Source organism: Xenopus tropicalis, chromosome 9, assembly GCF_000004195.4.
Source record: "Xenopus tropicalis strain Nigerian chromosome 9, UCB_Xtro_10.0, whole genome shotgun sequence".
In the NCBI taxonomy this organism is placed as follows: Eukaryota; Metazoa; Chordata; class Amphibia; order Anura; family Pipidae; genus Xenopus; species Xenopus tropicalis.
In genome coordinates, this window is record NC_030685.2 from 8,967,566 (window position 1) to 8,984,930 (window position 17,365).

General features: G+C 45.2%; 1 protein-coding gene across 1 annotated transcript in view; it reads left to right on the forward strand.

Annotated features, from left to right (window-relative positions):
- The first annotated feature begins 6,827 nt into the window (after nucleotides 1-6,827).
- The window catches only part of LOC108648901, a 32,253-nt gene continuing 21,715 nt past the window's right edge, over nucleotides 6,828-17,365 (forward strand). Inside the window, exons 1-4 of the mRNA XM_031893731.1 lie at nucleotides 6,828-8,521; nucleotides 11,116-11,387; nucleotides 12,284-12,436; nucleotides 14,003-14,040. Coding sequence (XP_031749591.1) covers nucleotides 7,398-8,521; nucleotides 11,116-11,387; nucleotides 12,284-12,436; nucleotides 14,003-14,040 — 1,587 coding nt within the window. The 5' untranslated portion in view covers nucleotides 6,828-7,397. The remainder of the gene's footprint in view (nucleotides 8,522-11,115; nucleotides 11,388-12,283; nucleotides 12,437-14,002; nucleotides 14,041-17,365) is intronic.

The following is a 17,365-nucleotide window of genomic DNA, read 5'->3' on the forward strand; positions in this document are numbered from 1 at the left end:
GCCAGACTTCCCACCTCCCACTTCCTTCTGGAGGTTCCCAGGCTGCATTTCAACTTCCTGCAGCACTAGGATTGGGCATTCAGCTGATTAAATATACAAGGGCTCATTTACCAGCATGACTAGGGTTGACATTACCTTTATGGGGGTTAAGGTACAGCATTGTTAAACCTGACCAAAGGTCCGCCCAATACCTGTCTCTGATGGCACCCTCCAATATCATCGGCCTTCTGCAGATGGCATTTGCCCACCCTCTTGTCCAGTTATTGCTAAGGCCAAAGATGGCTACCGGTTTTGCAGCCCTAACCTCTTTGTTTTTGTCTTTGTTTGTATCTGGTTGCAGTGATGCTTTGAGAGCCCAGGCCCCAGGGGAACAAGTGACAGTAATATTCTGGGATATACCCCCTGATCTGCAGTTTTTGGAAGCCAAGGTTAAGGAGCATTGGTCGGTGAATGTCAGGGAAGTGTTGTACATTCCGCTTTGTCGCACCACCGAGGATGAATGGAAATGTGCAGCAAAGAAAGCCACTTATATCATACTCTATCATTCTATGGAATCAGGAAAATTTATAGAAGATGGACCACCTTATCTGGAATTCTGTATGGAAACCCAAGGTAAGATCCAGAAAATGTATTCTCTGCACACATCGTACTATGAAAATCCATAGGAACATTTGGTATTATGAAAAGGCACCATATTTTTATCTTTCAAAAGTGCCACCCCTAGCCTAGGGCTACTTCTGAGAGTTGGCACTGGTTCCATTTGTACTCCAGCCTATGGAAGGATCTAATGATGAGAAAGCTATAAATACTGGTTAAAGAAATAAAAGCAACAAAAAATAATGAATAGTAGATCAGTATCCTGCTGTAACCTGAAATATTCCTATTTAGATCCCTCCAAAATCATGGTGATAGTAACGGACCTGGAAGGGTCCCTGTGTATGGAAGAGATGAAGGGTAACTGGGATCAGAGCTCATATACAGCATGCAGCCTGCAACTAATCACAATGGAAGAAATGGACAAGTTCAGAAGTTCAAATAAAGGTAATTACAGTTATAGTTTTCAGATAAACCTGACTCTCAGCTCATTGAAACAGAAGAAAATATGTCATCAATAAACCTTTTCCTGGGGCATCAGCCTTACTTTTCCTGTAGATTTCAGGGGAACCACTGTGTTTTATAGAGCTGTATCTCCTCTCGTGCAACACTCATCTAGAACTAAAGTGCTGAACATATAAATAGGTATGTAAGTGAAACAACTTCACTCCCTGTGGAACCCAATGTCAGGGCCACAAACCATAACTTAGGAGAAAGTTGAGAAATAACAAGGAAAATCCGCCCAGTCCATCTCGAATCCTCCTCTCTCTTCCATTCCTAGCTTGAATACCTACCAAACCCTTCACGATTCCATGGTTGTTGGTTGGCTCTGCCCCTTGATGTCATTACTCCACCCCCATTTGCAGCACAACCCTCCCCCTTGCAGTCCTCCCCCCTGCCCTGGCCGGTATTGTTTCACTAAAAAGGTGGCAACCCTTGACCCAGCTTAAGACAGTCAGTGATCAGGAATAGTCAAGAACAGGCACAAATGGGCCACATTTACAAATCCGGACTCGGATACATGGAGCACATGTGGGATTTCAGTTCAGGATTTGCTTTGCATCAAAACATAAATGTACAACTAATATATACAATGCTTATATTCCAGATTCCCAACAGATAAATTGACCATGCTAAAGTGACCTGTGACCAAAATTAGAAGCGGATCAGCTTTATCCAATGTGCTTTTCCTTCCCCACCAATGAAGCCAAGGAAACCAACGATGCAGTCAACTTAACCATAAATTTTCAGCTGAAGACAAGAAAGCATCAGAACGATCAATAGATACTTCATCTTCCACTTTGGACCATCTTAAAGGTGATGATCCATAAAGTATATAATGTCGGCCACTCTGTGGCTCTCTCCCGGCTAGGGGCCATTAAACCAAATACAGACCCTACTTGCCAATGGGTCACCATACAGTATTTATATTTCGTCCACTCTGTGGAGCATCAAGTATGACTTGTGATGAAGGGAAATGTTGATGGTTCAGACATTATCTGCATGAAAAATGACAAAATGTAAATATTAGGTGAAATACACACTTTATGCTCTACGGATGCCAATAAAAGTTATACTTATCTGAAATGTTTGTTTTTTTAATGTTATTCAAATGGAAAACAATTGAGAATTGAAATCGACATGGTCATGGTCAAATATATACATATACTGGTTTACCAGAGGCCGATATGTTCATATAGTTGAAATAAAAAGGCCACTTTACTACTCCGAAACCCCTGTTACACATTAATGTGTGATATAGCAGAGCTTGTTGGGGAATCCCCATATTTGTGGAATAGTGTGCCCTATTGTAAAATATAAGGATAAGTGACTTTTCACAAGACTGGAACTGCTTTCATACTGGTCATGGAACTATAGACTACTGCAACCTGCTACTAACTAGCCTCATTATCCTACCTAGACTATTGTAACCTGCTACTAACTGCCCTTACTATTCTGCCTAGAATACTGTAACCAGCTACTAACTGGCCTCACCTATCCCATCTAGACTACAGTAACCTGCTACTAACTGGCCTCACTATCCCGCCTAGACGACTGTAACCTGCTACTAACCGGCCTAGCTATCCTGCCTAGACTACTGTAGCCTGCCACTAACTGGCCTCCTTATTCCGCTTAGACTACTGTAACCTGCTACTAACTGGCCTCACTATCCTGCCTAGACTACTTTAACATGCTACTAACTGGCCTCGCTATCCTGCCTAGAATATTGTAACCTGCTACTAACTAGCCTCACTATCCAGCCTAGACTGTTACCCGCTACTAACTGGCCTCACTATCCTGCCTAGACTACTTTAACCTGCTAATAACTGGCCTCCCTATCCCACCTAGAATATTGTAACCTGCTACTAACTGGCCTCACTATCCATCCTAGACTGTTACCCTCTACTAACTGGCCTCACTATCGTGCCTAGACTACTAAGAGGATCACTTTTTCACAGGAGAACCGACCCAGGGTATCAGGTAAGTGATTACAATTACTGGGGGGTACCTAACATTTTGGCACCCCCCCAGTGATCATCCCTTTCCTTTTCCTTCAATGTCTTGTTGAAACAGGGGGTCAGTAAGTGCTCCCTGCTGATTTATACAAAGTTAACAATTCCATTTTATAAAGAGAATTAGCACTAAGAATCCTACAGATCAATCCAATCATACACAACATTATAAAATGATTACAGGTTTGTTACTAGACGCACTAAAACTGTGGGCAAAAAAACCCTTTTGCATGCTGGGAAATATTTTCAGTCCTTTATAAGGCTGTTCAGGCACTCCTTGTGTAAATACGGATCTTATTATATTGTTATATTGTGCAGCAACAGATGTTTCCCTTACATTTCCTCCACTAATGTATCTGTACCCATGAATACGTAATAATATAGTCTCCCTAGTGCCCCCACCTCTGGGGCTTTGCAGTGGAACTTGCCCCAGTCTGATGCCCCAGAGTAGGGGAGAGATAACAAGGACAGTAATGGCTGAATGTAACAGCAGAACCAGTACAGGACTAAATGTCACTGCCTGACAAGGTGCCATAGGGCTGAAATGTAACTTGTATTTGTCATCCATAAGGGTCTGTGCTGGGCCCCATCAGCCATTTAATGAACAGAGTTCTGCATCACTTCCTGTCAGCTGATCTCTGAGGGAGCACACAGCCCAGCACAAAATGGAGGCTGAAGGGAAAGGATGTAAAAGGGCAATATTTACTGATATATATATTCCAGTTTGGGGAGATTCTTTAATAGGTTACTTAACATAATATACACTAGCTGCTGGTTACGTATTCATTCTGGGGTATAGTTTTGACATGTGGTGTCAGCTCCAGGGCTCCCACAGCAGCAGTCTCCATAGACTGTGGAGACTTATTCCCTCCCCACCAGAATTGACCCCTTTTTCCTACAATGCCTAACCAAGAAAAAACACTATGACACCAGGGCTTTTCTTTATGTGGGTGGAGTTCGGCCACAGCTTTATTTCATAACATAGAACAAAACAGTCCTTGCCATGTAATACAACTTTTCCAAACATCGCAACAACATTTTTTTTATTTAACTGTTTTAAACGAATGCCGGCCACTGCAAAGCAGTGGGCATGTGAAAAACCCTCAAAACACCACCAGAAAATAAATGGCCAAGGACTGTCCCCCGCCATTTGCTGTGACAAACCGAAATGTAAATTATACAAAGAAAACTTTTTTTTTTTTTTTTTTTTTGGAAAGCCTGCAAATAAAATTATTTAAAGCATGCAAATAACAGATTATGCCGACCAATGGGTGTAGCTATTTGCTCTTAAACAGGGAGGGAGGGAGGGAGATGCAGCTCCGTGCCTGCTGTGTGACCCCTGCAGAGAAAACTGGCAAGCAGAAGGGAAGGGGTGAGTAAAAGCTGCTTTCTTTCCCGCCCAGTAAGCTGACCTCATTAACTCCTTGTTAGCTGGAGGGAAATCCTATGTAGCTCGGCTCCCCAGTCCCTCAGCGCTTTCTTTAGGCATTTCAGCGCTTTCCAGGCTTAGTGTACTATGTGCAGATGCCAATAGGGTAAAACAGAAATCCCCGTTGCTCATTACAAGGTACAGAGGATAGTTACGTAGTTTGCCTGTGGCCCCACATACTGGATTACAGCGTGAACACAGGGCCAAAGTGCCAGAGTAGGACTGCAGTTTCATAGGAAACATTTGGCCTTTACTTGTCCTTTAAAACTGCTGTATAAACAGAGCTCCGGTTTAATCTCTTTCTCCCCCCTTGTTGCTGGGCTGCCAGACACATACTGTAAGCACCATGAGATCTGTGGGGTTGGGTCGCATTCCTGGATCTGCTCCTTTCGGTTTCATTCTGACTCCGATCAGCAGCAGCTGCTTTAACCCTGTCAGTGCTAACGTGCATGCAGGTCTTTGGAACGGGGAATTACAGTTTCTCCAGCAGTGCTTACGGCAGGGTTATTCTAGCCATTTGTAATACCTTGTGCCTGCCCCACTGTGCCCCCCTAGTACGTTGTAGAAGTAGAATAAATGGACAGACTTGTTCAGTGCTGGGAAACTGTGCTTAATGCTCCCAACTCCAATTGCAGGAACAGAGAACAGGGAGCCAGATTTATACAGATCAGCTGGGATTCTCATTGGAGGGTTCTTTTGCATATTAATGCAGCTACTGGCTCTGGGATGCTGGGTAGAAGTTTTGATTAGCAATATTGCTTTAGGAGTATAACCCCCCTCCCCCATTAGACCCTGTTTGCTATGGATATTTCTATTTTCATGCTGTGTATAAAGTAGCAATATCTGTGGTTCCTGTGCCTCCCTGTGTGACACCCACACCACATCCTGTGCCTCAGTCTTGTTCTTTATGTCTGCAGTAATCTGATAATCTACCTGTTTTGCTTTTCATGTGACTGGATCCCTTCCTGCTGCCTTAAAGGGGATGTAAACCCTGCTGCACAGCGCGGCTCAACCAAACGTTGCTCAGCTATTGCTGAACTACAAATCCCAGAATAATGTAACATATAATGAAGGATGAGGCATGCTGGGAGCTGTAGTCCAGCAACAACTGGAAATGAAACTTTTCCTAAACTTTTCCCCAAATCTTCCCAGCCAGCGACTGCTTTAAAACGCGAAAGGATCCTCCAATGAGAATCCCAGCTGATCTGTGTAAATCCGGCTCCCTGTTCTCTGTTCCTGCAATTGGAGTTGGGAGCATTAAGCACAGTTTCCCAGCACTGAACAAGTCTGTCCCTTTATCCCCATGTCTGATTCCTGTGCCATATAATGACGGGAAAATGACATCATTATCTCTATATGTAAGGTACCAGCAAGGGGCCTGACACAGTGCTGGGAATCAGCATTCTCATTGGGCAGTTCTTTTGCATTTATACTGAAGTTTTTTTATCAGTAGAATTCTCATTGGTGATTTTTCTTGAATCTATCATTATGTTTTTTGGCAACTTCTATAGCAGAACTAGGGGGCACAGTGGGACAGCATCATGGTTGGGTTTACAACTCCTTTAACTCTCTCTCGGTACTGAACTGCTGTTTAGCTTATTCAGTTAGTAAGAGGGGGTCCAAGTGACTGCTAAATATGATGTAGAATACTGTATATTAGTTATAGAAATAGTGTAAGAGTAGTACAGCTTATTAGTATGTGTCGGGAGAGTAGGACAAGGCCAGACCAGGGCCAGAACTAGGGGTGGGCAGAAGAGGCACCTACCTAGGGTGCAATGATGGGGGGAACTGGACACATAAATCTTTTGCTACCCCTAATCCATGCTCTCTTGCCCCCGCCGCAGCTTTTTATTGCGTGATACCCCCCACAACGTCACTGTGCATGTGGGGTATAGGGTTTGGGAATGGCCAGGTTACTAGAGCACTAGGGTTGCTACCTGTCCATTTATGACCCAGACAGCCAGGGTTTCGGAAGAGCTGTCTGGGTCAAAACCTTCTGCCCGGTTTTCCAAATTAGGAAAACTGGCAGGACTCACTGAGAATGATGCTGCGATGACAAACGCCAACAGAGGTGGCCACCCTATAGGGCGCCCAGCCGGCTTGGCCCACCTCTGGGCCAGGCTGCCCTTCGGGTGGAACTTCAGATGAGGGCCACAGTCTCTGGCCAAACTAGCCCTATGGGCAGTCTCTTTCTTGCAAAAAAAGCCCTGGGAAATGGGCTGTTATGGTGGGCAAGTAATTCTGCTCGGTATCACTAAGATCTCACACTCCAGGGGGCTGTGCCGGGGAAATGACAGTTCTTTGAATTTGTCACTATTACCTGTCTAGTTCTGGTGTGGCTTCCCTGATGTGCAGAGCTCAGAATTCTCTGTACCAGCTATGTAATGGAGCGGCGTGTATCTATACTGCACAAGGAAGTGTCACTGTATGACCCCCAGCAGTGTGTATCTATAATACCTTATACAGGGCAAAGACTACTGTGCTTTACAGATAAACAGGTTTGGGCAGCAGCCTGGGGCCCCACAGAACCAGTCCGTTTGTTTACTCTCATTATGGGAGGTATAGATTCCTGGGGTAGAAATGACAGAGAGTCAGAGAAGAAAATAAATTCAGACAGTGTGTGTGACTTACCCTTTAGTCAGTAAGCTGTGTGTGTAACTATAAAGTGAAAGTGAAACTAATGGTGCATAACTGAGCCATATTGTGAAAGCCACATAGGGTGTAGCACAGGCTGAGAGCAGGGAGAGCTGCAGCCGGATGGGATTCTGGTCATCAAATACCGTCGGGTAAAATGAGGAATCAATTTTTATAAAACCGAGCTGCTTTCTGACTGTGCCGGGAGTGTTTATCTGAACAGCACAATGGAAGTGGGTGGGGGACCGTCTTCTGCTAACCAGGCAGAACCCACACAAGTATCTGTATGTTTTATAGATGAGAAACTGTCACCGGAAGAGACTTTCCAGAATCTTCTGAAGGAAATCTGGCAGAATGTCTCACAGGGGTACAACTCTTGTATTGTTGCCTTTGGACAAACAGGATCAGGGAAACCTTTCTCATTGCTGGAGATCCAAGAACAGCCAAGTCTGCTCTCATTCTTCTGCTCTGGTTTGTTTAGCGGGGAGCACTGTGGATTAAAGGTCTTAAGGGTTAGTGTCTCTTTTGTGGAACTATATAATGGAGAAATTAGGGATCTTTTAGCACCCAATGGGCTGCAGAGATCAGTTAAGATGTGTACATATGATCCATCAGGACCTTATGCTAAGGGATTGTCCCACCATAGTGTCGGTATATATGAGGATATTAAGCAAATGCTAACAGCAGGAAATAAAGTTAGGACTGGGACTACCAGTGCCAACCCTACTATAGATGGGCAAGCCAGCCAGCCATGGGCTGTATTTACACTAACAATAACTTATACTAATGGGTCAAGTGCTTCTAGTGAGCTTTGCAGCAAGATCAGCTTTGTGGATCTAGAAGGTTGTGAGAGAACATCTGTGGCTGGACATGGGCATTCAAGCATAGAAGACCCAAAAATGGACATAAATCCATCAAAACCACCAAGGGCAATAACATATAATTGTGTGGATCGGAGAGACACTTTGCTTTCTTGGCTTCTCAACCAGTTCCTGGGAGGAAACACAAAAACAACAATAGTAGCCATGACTGACCCACGTGCAGATAAGTACCAGGACACTCTCACTAGTCTGTCTGCTGCCCTGGGGGCCAGGTGTATAGTTACCCAGGCACTGAAGCCTGAAGATTCTGGACACACAGATACAGTTGGGCAACAGGAAGAATTAAGGAAACAGACAGAGAGTTTAAGTTTAGCTGAAGACAACAAGGAACTGACGTCAAGCAAAACTTCTGAACCAGAGGAATCTAGGGACCCTGCGACTGGTGCTTCTCTAATCCCTAACCAGTCATTGACCGCATTGGATATACATAGAGGGACTAATGGAAACCCAGAGTTTGGCAATAACACAGGGTAAGATTAATTCTAATAATGTGTAGTAATTGCCAAGCTTAAAATATGTGCAGCCTGCTGAAAGATGCATTTAAAAGACACATACAGTGCTAAGAACTATTTCTTGCAGTATATACTACTAAAAAAATGTTGCCTTTTGTACTTTATTGCAAATTTCCCAAAAACATTCCTAGTACTGCCCAACAGTTCCACTGGCTGCTTCCCAAGTTTGTTCAGTAGAGCTGGCTACCCCCAGTATTTGTAGTACAGAATGCCAGCCAATTAGCAGCTAGGGCAGACCTAAGAGGGAACTGCAATTTGGCTTTCCCATGGTAAAAGCAGAGCTGTGATTTGCCACATTTTACCAAGTAATTTTAAACCTTTTAAGCTCAGTCTGGCATCATACAGTATATTGTGTATCATTGTATATCATTGATTACATTAGGTTACATAAGTTCTCTTCTATAATTAAGTTTTGGTTCAGTAGAATTTTCATTGGTAAATTGTTTTCAATGTATAATTACATTTTATAATCAACTTCTATAGAGAACTAGGGGTCGCAGTGGGACAGCTTTATGGTTGGCTTTAGTGTATGGGGGTATGTAATAAAAGACACTAAGTTTGCCCAGGAGCAGTAACCCATAGCAGCCAGTCAGAAGGCAGAATTTACTAGTTACCACTTTGAAAGCAAACATCTTATTGGTTGCTGTGGGTTACTGCTCCTGGGCAAACTTAGTGCCATTTATTACATATGGCAATTTATGTCCCCTTATAAGAAAATTCATAGGGGTCATTTAAAACTGCAAGTGCTGTTGCGGCCAGAACATTTCCCCCACAAGTGACCTCAATCAGCGCACTTGTACCTAAATAATCACACATCATTCTGACTTCAACTGCTGGAAATGACACCAACCATAAAGGTATGGGATCCATTATCCAGAAAGTCCATCTCCCATAGACTCCATTATAAGAAAATACCGTATATACTCGAGTATAAGTCGAGTTTTTCAGCACCAAAAATGTGCTGAAAAGCTAACCCTCGGATGGAACGAGTTTGTTGTGTGCACCCCCCCCAGCGGCTTACTCCGGTTCCCCTGCGGCTCCCTCCAGCTCCCCCCCCTGCGGCTCCCTCCAGCTTGTCCCCCCTGCGGCTCACTCCGGCTTCCCCCGCCCCAGCGGCTTACTCCGGTTCCCCGAGTTTGTTGTGCGCATTCCCCCCCCCGGGGGAGGTGGATGAAGTCACTGGGGGGGGGGGGAAGCCGGAGTGAGCCGCAGGGGGGGCAAGCTGGAGTTGGCTCTCAGGACACCGCTCTAACCATCAGTAGATCAGAACCCCCAAACCAGGGAACCACTGGGAACAATGTTGTCGACTCTGCTGTGGGGTAAGTCTCATTCTTAGGATCATGGAACATATCTTATATCGTATATATACAGACATGGGACCTGTTATCCAGAATGCTAGGGGTCTGGCATTTTCCAGATAAGGGATCTTTCTATGATTTGGTTCTCTGTACCTTAAAGGAGAAGGAAAGGTAAAAACTCAGTAAGCTTTATCAGAAAGGTCTATGTAAATACAGCCATAAGCAATTACAGTAATGCTGCTGAGTCCTCTATCAAAAAAAAAAAACAGCATTTCTGGCTCTCTTTTTTTGTAAACATGATATTCCAGTGTCCGATTTCCTCTCTCAGAGTCTGCACAGTTTTCTCCTCTCTCCCCTCCCTGTTCTCTGTTCCTGCAATTGGAGTTGGGAGCATTAAGCACAGTTTCCCAGCACTGAACAAGTCTGTCCCTTTATCCCCATGTCTGATTCCTGTGCCATATAATGACGGGAAAATGACATCATTATCTCTATATGTAAGGTACCAGCAAGGGGCCTGACACAGTGCTGGGAATCAGCATTGTCTTCTCTAGGGGGCACAGTGGGACAGCTTTACATTTGGGTTTAGTGTCCCTTTAAGGAGTGGAAAGGCTGGTAGCAGCAGAGAGATAATGTGGCAGAGCACTCGTCACCCTCCATATTGTTTATTACCTTTAAGCAGTAAGGTCTGGGAAAGGTAATTGTGCCCTCCACTAGGGGGGCCACCTGCCCATTCTTTTGGAGGCTGTCTGTGTCAAAACTGCTTGCCCAGTTTGCCAAATTAGCAAAAAACGGACAGGACTCTATTAGATTAGCACGGAGATGGGCCAATTGCCATGTCATAACCCCTCCCTGATGTCACCCACCCCACTGAAGTCACCACCCACCCCCATTGCTATTGACAGCCCAATTATCAGGATTAACCCCATTAATTTTTAACCCTATATAGCAGGATGTTCCTACTGTATATTTGCCAAGTGGTGCAAGTAGATTTCAATGGTTCCATATTTACATTTTTGTATGACCAACGTCATTCCCCCCAAAAAAAGATGTACTACATTTATTGTAATTATGTATCTCTCAGTCTCACCCCTATAATTCTGGGGAGCTCAGCAGTGGCTATGCTTATAGCTGGCTAGAAAGCTGAGTGAGTGAAGGGGAGAAAAGCACAGTTATACATGGAATAGGCACACATTTGGAAGTGGGGAATAAAAGTTAGAATTTTTATCATTTTTGTGTGTTTGTTTCTGGTTACAGTGAAGCTTTGATGGGCCCGACCCCAGGATGCAGTGTGACAGTAATGTTCTGGGATACACTCCCTGATCCGAAGTTTCTGGAAGCAAAGGTTAAGGAACGCTGGTCATTCCCAATCAAGGATGCGTCGTACATTCTACTTTGTCACACCACTGAGGATGAATGGAAATGCGCAGCAAGGAAAGCCCCTTATATCATACTCTATCATTCTATGGAATCAGAAGAATACATAGAAGAGGGGGAATCCTACCTGAAATTCTGTATGGAAATCCACAGTAAGTGGCAGAATATGTATGCTATGCACTGAGTAGGGTTACACATATGGGCAGCTGGTTACATGGCAATAGAATGGTTCCTGTTGGCACAGAGAGCAACGTTTGCTGTGGGACCAGAATTCCAAAGCTTTTCTTCAAACCTCTACGGTCAGCGACTGCTTTATAATGCAAAAGAATCCTCCAATGAGAATCCCAGCTGATCTGTATAAATCTGGCTCCCTGTTCTCTGTTCCTGCAATTGGAGTTGGGAGCATTAAGCACAGTTTCCCAGCACTGAACAAGTCTGTCCCTTTATCCCCATGTCTGATTCCTGTGCCATATAATGACGGGAAAATGACATCATTATCTCTATATGTAAGGTACCAGCAAGGGGCCTGCTGGGAATCAGCATTCTCATTGGTCACTTCTCTTGCATTTAAAATTAGGTTTTTGGTCAGTAGAATTCTCATTGGCGATTTTTCCTGCATCTAAAATTATGTTTTCAGCAACTTCTATAGCAAAACAAGGGGGTGCAGTGGGACAGCATTATAGTTAGGTTTACATCCCCTTTAATGCCAGACTGCAGAGCTGCAGAGAAAAATAAAATAAAAGTTAAATGTATTAAACACATGTGACATACACAAAAGGAGAGAGAGAATTTCTTGCCTTTATTTTTAACACTTATGTTCAAGATAATTTTGCCAGAATTCCCACAACACTCAGGTAAGGAGTTTCCCAATGGCTCGATGGAGAACTGGTCACCTTTATATGAATCGGCCCATTTGTACCCACAGACGCTTTGTGCCAAAGTATTCACTGCTGATGAGAGAGCGGCACATAGTGGGTTAAGAAATAAAGGCACATGTATGGGAATATAGTACAAATAGCCAGCTCTAACATGATATATACCTTTATAGGCCCCTCCAATATAATGGTGATTGTAACAGAGCTGGAAGACTCGCTGTATGCAGAACAGATGAAACGTAACTGGGATCAGAGCCCATATAAAGCCTGCAGCCTGCTGCTCTGCACAAAGCAAGAAGGAAATATGTTACCAAGTATAAATAAAGGTAATTATGTTTATTTTTTTTCAAAACCTGAGGGGAATATATATCATCAAAAAGTGATACTGTCATGATTTTTATGGTGTGCATTTTATTTCTAAATGACACTGTTACACAGCAAATAATTCCCTCTGCCATTTAACCTTTTATTCTTGAACTAACAAATGTATTTGTAGCTGTAATATTGGTGTGTAGGCGCCATCTCAGTGCCTTGTGCCTGAGTCTGAGCTTTCAGCCAGCGCTACACATTAGAACTGCTTTCAGCTAACCTATTGTTTCTCCTACTCCCATGTAACTGGAGGAGTCCCAAGCCGGACTTGGATTTCTTACTATTGAGTGCTATTCTGATACCTACTGGGAGCTGCTATCTTGCTCCCTTCCCATTGTTCTGCTGATCGGCTGCTGGGGGGGAGGTGGGATATCACTCCAACTTGCAGCGCAGCAGTAAAGAGTGACTGAAGTTATCTGAGCACAGGTCACATGGCTGTGGCACCCTGGGAAATGAAGAATATGACTAGCCCCATGGGACATTTCAAAATTAAATATAAAAAAAATCTGTTTGTGTTTTTGAAAAACAGATTGCAATGCAGCATTCTGCTGGAGAAGCTCTATTTGATGGGTTTTGAAAAAATCATGGTTTTCCATGATTTTTTGAATTATTTGCTATGTAAACAGTGTCATGTAATAATAAAAACTATCCCATAAAAAACAGTATGCTTCTAATATATACATAGTGCGGGGTCCCCATGGACCCCTACTTCTGGTTAAAAAATGTTAATATACGTTCCTGGCTGGTACTACAGACCAGGGTCATTTTGAATACACCCGCAATGGAGTGCCGTAATAACGCAAGTCAAAAAGTGCGCTGTTTTGAACCCCGCGATGCAACACCCACACTGAAAATGCTATACACAACCTGCACCCAATACACAAGTTCTGTTGTGTCCATTTTGACACAACTTGCAGACACAGGAATGCTACAACTGATGGGGGAAAATACTGCATTATGCTTCAAAACCACAATGATTTTCATCCAAAATTGAACTTAGAATCTCTTTGAAACCACTCCCTGGTTGCCAAGATAATTTGGACCCTAGCAACCAAACCAGAGAGTTGCTTAATGATTATTGAAATAATTAAAAACCTACAAGTAATAAAAAAGGAAGACCCATTGCAAATTGTCTCAGAATATTACTCTCTGCATCATACAAAAAGTTAACTCAGAGATAATTTATTTAAGCTGCCAATTTGTCCTCTTGAGTCTTGATTGAGTCTTTACCTGTTCTGCACCGTATATGGACCCTCCTCTACTTTTGCCTCAAAGAAAATTGACCAGATATTTATCAGACAGGTTGCAAAATCCTGTTGGGGAGAAGACCTCTCTCAATAACCTGCATTGACATTTATTATGATCTTAAGGTGTAGGGCCAGCTTTACATGCAATAAATATAAAAAACATAATTTCTTAGCAAAATTTAAATACACATATATTTGCACATTTGTTTACCAGAGAACATAAACCCAGCCCCCCCAACCAAATAAATAATCACAACCTTTCTCTCCATATTTCAGGTATTAAAACAAAAGAAAAAGCTACAGAACTGGAACTAGTAAGTAACAAAATCCTTTCAAGCATCTGTCAAAATTACAACTTAGCAAGTAGAACAGGGAGGGATATATTTAGTGGTAACAGGGCCCCATAAGTCATATAAAACATTACTTTCATCATCTCTCCCTACTATACCTGCTATCCCACAGCCCCAGTCCCTTCCCAGAGGCTATTATCCCCCCACTGTTACTATAGGCACCATCTCTCCCTACTATACCTGCTATCCCACAGCCCCAGTCCCTTCCCAGAGGCTATTATCCCCCCACTGTTACTATAGGCACCATCTCTCCCTACTATACCTGCTATCCCACAGCCCCAGTCCCTTCCCAGAGGCTATTATCCCCCCACTGCTACTATAGGCACCATCTCTCCCTACTATACCTGCTATCCCACAGCCCCAGTCCCTTCCCAGAGGCTATTATCCCACTGCTACTATAGGCACCATCTCTCCCTACTATACCTGCTATCCCACAGCCCTAGTCCCTTCCCAGAGGCTATTATCCCACTGCTACTATAGGCACCATCTCTCCCTACTATACCTGCTATCCCACAGCCACAGTCCCTTCCCAGAGGCTATTATCCCCCCACTGTTACTATAGGCACCATCTCTCCCTACTATACCTGCTATCCCACAGCCCCAGTCCCTTCCCAGAGGCTATTATCCCCCCACTGCTACTATAGGCACCATCTCTCCCTACTATACCTGCTATCCCACAGCCCCAGTCCCTTCCCAAAGGCTATTATCCTCCCACTGCTACTATAGGCACCATCTCTCCCTACTATACCTGCTATCCCACAGCCCCAGTCCCTTCCCAAAGGCTATTATCCTCCCACTGCTACTATAGGCACCATCTCTCCCTACTATACCTGCTATCCCACAGCCCCAGTCCCTTCCCAAAGGCTATTATCCTCCCACTGCTACTATAGGCACCATCTCTCCCTACTATACCAGCTATCCCACAGCCCCAGTCCCTTCCCAGAGGCTATTATCCCCCCACTGCTACTATAGGCACCATCTCTCCCTACTATACCTGCTATCCCACAGCCCCAGTCCCTTCCCAGAGGCTATTATCCCCCCACTGCTACTATAGGCACCATCTCTCCCTACTATACCTGCTATCCCACAGCCCCAGTCCCTTCCCAGAGGCTATTATCCCCCACTGCTACTATAGGCACCATCTCTCCCTACTATACCTGCTATCCCACAGCCCAGTCCCTTCCCAGAGGCTATTATCCCCCCACTGCTACTATAGGCACCATCTCTTCCTACTATACCTGCTATCCCACAGCCCAGTCCCTTCCCAGAGGCTATTATCCCCCCACTGCTACTATAGGCACCATCTCTCCCTACTATACCTGCTATCCCACAGCCCCAGTCCCTTCCCAGAGGCTATTATCCCCCCACTGTTACTATAGGCACCATCTCTCCCTACTATACCTGCTATCCCACAGCCCCAGTCCCTTCCCAGAGGCTATTATCCCCCCACTGTTACTATAGGCACCATCTCTCCCTACTATACCTGCTATCCCACAGCCCCAGTCCCTTCCCAGAGGCTATTATCCCCCCAATGCTACTATAGGCACCATCTCTCCCTACTATACCTGCTATCCCACAGCCCCAGTCCCTTCCCAGAGGCTATTATCCTCCCACTGCTACTATAGGCACCATTTCTCCCTACTATACCTGCTATCCCACAGCCCCAGTCCCTTCCCAGAGGCTATTATCCCCCCACTGCTACTATAGGCACCATCTCTCCCTACTATACCTGCTATCCCACAGCCCCAGTCCCTTCCCAGAGGCTATTATCCCACTGCTACTATAGGCACCATCTCTCCCTACTATACCTGCTATCCCACAGCCCCAGTCCCTTCCCAGAGGCTATTATCCCCCACTGCTACTATAGGCACCATCTCTCCCTACTATACCTGCTATCCCACAGCCCCAGTCCCTTCCCAGAGGCTATTATCCCCCCACTGCTACTATAGGCACCATCTCTCCCTACTATACCTGCTATCCCACAGCCCCAGTCCCTTCCCAGAGGCTATTATCCTCCCACTGCTACTATAGGCACCATCTCTCCCTACTATACCTGCTATCCCACAGCCCCAGTCCCTTCCCAGAGGCTATTATCCCCCCACTGCTACTATAGGCACCATCTCTCCCTACTATACCTGCTATCCCACAGCCCCAGTCCCTTCCCAGAGGCTATTATCCCCCCACTGCTACTATAGGCACCATCTCTCCCTACTATACCTGCTATCCCACAGCCCCAGTCCCTTCCCAGAGGCTATTATCCCCCCACTGCTACTATAGGCACCATCTCTCCCTACTATACCTGCTATCCCACAGCCCCAGTCCCTTCCCAGAGGCTATTATCCCCCCACTGTTACTATAGGCACCATCTCTCCCTACTATACCTGCTATCCCACAGCCCCAGTCCCTTCCCAGAGGCTATTATCCCCCCAATGCTACTATAGGCACCATCTCTCCCTACTATACCTGCTATCCCACAGCCCCAGTCCCTTCCCAGAGGCTATTATCCCCCCACTGCTACTATAGGCACCATTTCTCCCTACTATACCTGCTATCCCACAGCCCCAGTCCCTTCCCAGAGGCTATTATCCCCCCACTGCTACTATAGGCACCATCTCTCCCTACTATACCTGCTATCCCACAGCCCCAGTCCCTTCCCAGAGGCTATTATCCCCCCACTGCTAATATAGGCACCATCTCTCCCTACTATACCTGCTATCCCACAGCCCCAGTCCCTTCCCAGAGGCTATTATCCCCCCACTGCTACTATAGGCACCATCTCTCCCTACTATACCTGCTATCCCACAGCCCCAGTCCCTTCCCAGAGGCTATTATCCCCCCACTGCTACTATAGGCACCATCTCTCCCTACTATACCTGCTATCCCACAGCCCCAGTCCCTTCCCAGAGGCTATTATCCTCCCACTGCTACTATAGGCACCATCTCTCCCTACTATACCTGCTATCCCACAGCCCCAGTCCCTTCCCAGAGGCTATTATCCCCCCACTGCTACTATAGGCACCATCTCTCCCTACTATACCTGCTATCCCACAGCCCCAGTCCCTTCCCAGAGGCTATTATCCCCCCACTGCTACTATAGGCACCATCTCTCCCTACTATACCTGCTATCCCACAGCCCCAGTCCCTTCCCAGAGGCTATTATCCCCCCACTGCTACTATAGGCACCATCTCTCCCTACTATACCTGCTATCCCACAGCCCCAGTCCCTTCCCAGAGGCTATTATCCTCCCACTGCTACTATAGCACATTTTTGCTTCTCTGCCTACAACTG